The 4,138-nt window shown below is 39.8% G+C and overlaps 1 protein-coding gene across 1 annotated transcript in view; it reads right to left on the reverse strand.

Moving 5' to 3' along the window:
• Window positions 1-3,753, reverse strand: part of nmnat2 (nicotinamide nucleotide adenylyltransferase 2) — a gene marked incomplete at its 5' end in the record, with an annotated part of 7,476 nt that extends 3,723 nt beyond the window's left edge. Inside the window, 7 exon segments of the mRNA XM_014027445.1 lie at window positions 487-588; window positions 1,101-1,177; window positions 1,398-1,442; window positions 1,708-1,788; window positions 2,557-2,683; window positions 3,216-3,294; window positions 3,686-3,753. Coding sequence (XP_013882899.1) covers window positions 487-588; window positions 1,101-1,177; window positions 1,398-1,442; window positions 1,708-1,788; window positions 2,557-2,683; window positions 3,216-3,294; window positions 3,686-3,753 — 579 coding nt within the window.
• Between the last annotated feature and the right edge of the window lie 385 nt (window positions 3,754-4,138).

Genomic DNA, 4,138 nt, shown 5'->3' on the forward strand with positions numbered 1-4,138 from the left:
CTCCTAAATCACTCGTACGTACAACTTAAGAACAAATCTGTGCGTACCAACGGTTCTTACATGAGGCCCATTGTTTCTATGCAGGAAACACCAAGTAGAGCTCAGGACTGAGACGGTCTGGATTTTAGTCAAAGTTCATTTTAACATGTGGACCTCAGAGAAAACGAGTTATTGGATCAGTAATGGACCAGTAGAGACCAGGTCTATAAAGTCCAGGTCTCAGAGTCCAGGTCTATAAAGTCCAGGTCTCAGAGTCCAGGTCTATAAAGTCCAGGTCTCAGAGTCCAGGTCTATAAAGACCAGGTCTCAGAGTCCAGGTCTTACAGAGTCCAGGTCTCAGAGTCCAGGTCTTACAGAGTCCAGGTCTCAGAGTCCAGGTCTCAGAGACCAGGTCTATAGAGTCCAGGTCTCAGAGTCCAGGTCTCAGAGTCCAGGTCTCAGAGTCCAGGTCTCAGAGTCCAGGTCTCAGAGTCCAGGTCTTCTGACCTTGTACTTGCGGAGGATGGAGGAGTGGTTCATGATCCTCTCAGTGTCGACCCCGTCTCGAGGGACCACCACCATCCCGAAGTCCCCGACGATCACCTCCATCTGAAACCACAGAAACGTTTGGGCTTTAAGGTGAGTCTGAGCAGACCAGGTCCCGGTCAGACCTGCAGGTCCCTCACCTGACTAACATGAAGGTGAGGAGGAGCTTTCCGCTCAGGAAGAAACAGTTTGATGAATTTAATCAGATCAGAAACTGTGCAGCTGTGATTCTGTCATTCAGCCAGCAGGTGGCGCCACACCTCAGCTCTGTGTTTTAACAGGTCAGAAACAGGAAACATGCTTCTACACGTCACATCTCTGACGTCTTCATGTCTTCATGTCAGATCCACACAGTTCATCTGACATTTTATGGTTCATTTCTATGTTTTTATGCTCCGTTTATAAAAAATGTGCATAAAAACATTCATGGAAACAACTCCAGGCAGCTAACATTGTTCTTCTTCAACACTTTCAAATCTCTGAGTAAACAGACAGTTTTATTAGACTAAGGGGCGGGGCTACATGTAGGGAGGCAGCACTACATGACAGAGGGGGCGGGGCTACAGTGTGCTTACATCACTGTCCTTCCAGAGGCCAGGGATGCAGAAGGACTCCAGGAGGTCACTGCCACACAGGAGCAAGATGCGTAACTCTACAGATGACAGACAGGCAGGAGGAAAGAGACAAACAACACGTCCTCGGTAAACAACATGTTTACTCTGTAAACATCACCTTTACCTGTCCGTAAACACCTGGTTTACTCGGTAAACGTGACGTTTACTGGATCCAAAGGAGCCAGAAGGAGTTCAGACACAGCAAGAAGGAAAACCAGAGACACAAAGTTCTGGTTCTGGTTCTGGCCCCAGACTCACCGATCTCCTCGTATCTCATGGCGGTCCCCAGGTTGGCGTTTTCATCTGTAAAAGCAACATTTAATGTTGGTAAATAAAAACAACGTGTTTGTTTATCTGAACGTTTCAGTTTTCAATCAAAACTTGTGTTTTAATTAACAGAATGAAGAAGTTTATGAAAATAAAAAACAGGAAAATTTTCCAAAGTTAAAAACTTTCTTTTATTGTTTCTAAAAGTTAAAAATGTTCAGATTTCACTTCTTGTGTTTTCAGCTCAGAATCAGTCGAACCTTTTGTTTTTCTTTAATCGTGTAAAAATACTTTTTCTCACCGACAAACGTGAAGCGCTCCATCTGAGGACGAACGCAGCAGATTTTACCCAAATTCTCACTGATTTTTCCCCAAAGTTTGACTGAAACAGAAAGAAAAACGATTCATTACAGCAAGAATTCAAATATTTGATAATAACACTGTAATAAACAGATAAGAGGTTATTACCTCTTATCTGTTTATTACAGTGTTATTATCAAATATAACCAGGTGACAGAAGCACCAAATCTGGATTAAAGAAGTCAAAAACTGAAACAAATATAAGAAATGATTGCTTATTATATAGTAATAACTTAGTAATAAGAAAACAGAAACTGTTTATTTTGGACCAAAATAAAGAGCTGATAATAAAATGACATAAATGTAAAAATTATTAAAACAAAATTACCTGATGACCTCAGAGTTTTATACTTTATAACTGCTGATCATCAGGATAACACCTGTTTATTACACCTGTATTACACCTGTAATTACACCTTTATTACACCTGTATTACACATGTAACTACACCTTTATTACACCTGTATTTCACCTGTATTACACCTGTATTACACCTGTGTTACACTGTAATTAACTTTATTACACCTGTATTTCACCTGTATTTCACCTGTATTTCACCTGTATTACACCTGTATTACACCTGTAATTACACCTTTATTACACCTGTATTACACCTTTATTACACCTGTATTTCACCTGNACCTGTATTACACCTGTATTACACCTGTAATTACACCTTTATTACACCTGTATTACACCTTTATTACACCTGTATTTCACCTGTATTACACCTGTGTTACACCTGTGTTACACTGTAATAACACACATGCTCTGATGTTTGAGGACTCACTAGTTGTGGGTTTGTGGTTGGTGTTGCTGTGGTTCTGGTAAATGGGCGGAGTCTGGTTCTGCGGCTGACCAATCACAGGCGTTGAGGATGGCGTGTTGACGTTGGACAGGATGCAACCGGTGACTCTCTGACCAACAGCAAGACAAACAGAAATCAGCTGAAACCTTTACAAATCAGCTGAAACTTTTTTTAAATCAGCTGAAACCTTCACAAATCAGCTGAAACCTTCACAAATCAGCTGAAACCTTCACAAATCAGCTGAAACCTTCACAAATCAGCTGAAACTTTTATAAATTAGCTGAAACTTTTATAAATCAGCTGAAACTTTTATAAATTAGCTGAAACTTTTATAAATCAGCTCAAACCTTCATAAATCAGCTGAAACTTTTTTAAATCAGCTGAAACTTTTATAAATCAGCTGAAACCTTCATAAATCAGCTGAAACTTTTACAAATCAGCTGAAACTTATAAATCAGCTGAAACTTTTATAAATTAGCTGAAACTTTTATAAATCAGCTGAAACCTTCACAAATCAGCTGAAACTTTTATAAATCAGCTGAAACTTTTATAAATCAGCTGAAACCTTCTTTACAATAAAATATTTCAGCTGTTTGTCATTTTATTTTCATCTTCATCAGTCACACAATCATCTGTCTCACCTTCATCAGGTCTCGGTGATGCTCCAGCACGCTGCAGGTGGTCTGCCAGGTGTCCTGGTAACACTCCCAGGGGTCCACCCTGCAGGAGCCAGAACCAGGATCAAGACTTTAGAACCAGGATCAAGACTTTAGAACCAGGATCAAGACTTTAGAACCAGGATCAAGACTTTAGAACCAGGATCAAGACTTGAGAACCAGGATCAAGACTTCAGGTTCTGGTCTCATCAGTGTTGATCAAACGTCTGCAGATGTTTTTAAACTCAGACATTTATAAATAACAAATATTAAATGAACTTTTAGCTCAGAGATTCAAACATTTGGTTTATGATCAGGTTTCATTTAGACTGAAATCAAAACAAACTATAAGTATTAAAAATAATAATTATTACACTAAAATAAACTTGTTCACAACTCAAATAAAACACAATAAAATCATGTAAATAAGCTCTGATTGGTTGATGGATTCTCACCTGATCCAATCAGACGACTGAACAGCCAGCTGACACATGGTGAGGCGATGTCTGCTCGACACCAGGCCCTGCACAACAACAACATAGGTAAACAACAAGGCAGGTAGACAACAACAAGGCAGGTAAACTACAAGGCAGGTAAACAACAACAAGACAGGTAAACAACAACAAGACAGGTAAACAACAACAAGACAGGCAAACAACAACAAGACAGGTAAACAACAACAAGACAGGTAAATAACAACAAGGCAGGTAAACAACAAGGCAGGTAGACAACAACAAGACAGGTAAACAACAACAAGACAGGTAAATAACAACAAGGCAGGTAAACAACAAGGCAGGTAGACAACAACAAGACAGGTAAACAACAACAAGACAGGTAAATAACAACAAGGCAGGTAAACAACAAGGCAGGTAGACAACAACAAGACAGGTAAACAACAACAAGACAGG

The sequence above is a fragment of the Austrofundulus limnaeus genome, unplaced genomic scaffold (genome assembly GCF_001266775.1).
Source record: "Austrofundulus limnaeus strain Quisiro unplaced genomic scaffold, Austrofundulus_limnaeus-1.0 Scaffold649, whole genome shotgun sequence".
Taxonomy (NCBI): Eukaryota; Metazoa; Chordata; class Actinopteri; order Cyprinodontiformes; family Rivulidae; genus Austrofundulus; species Austrofundulus limnaeus.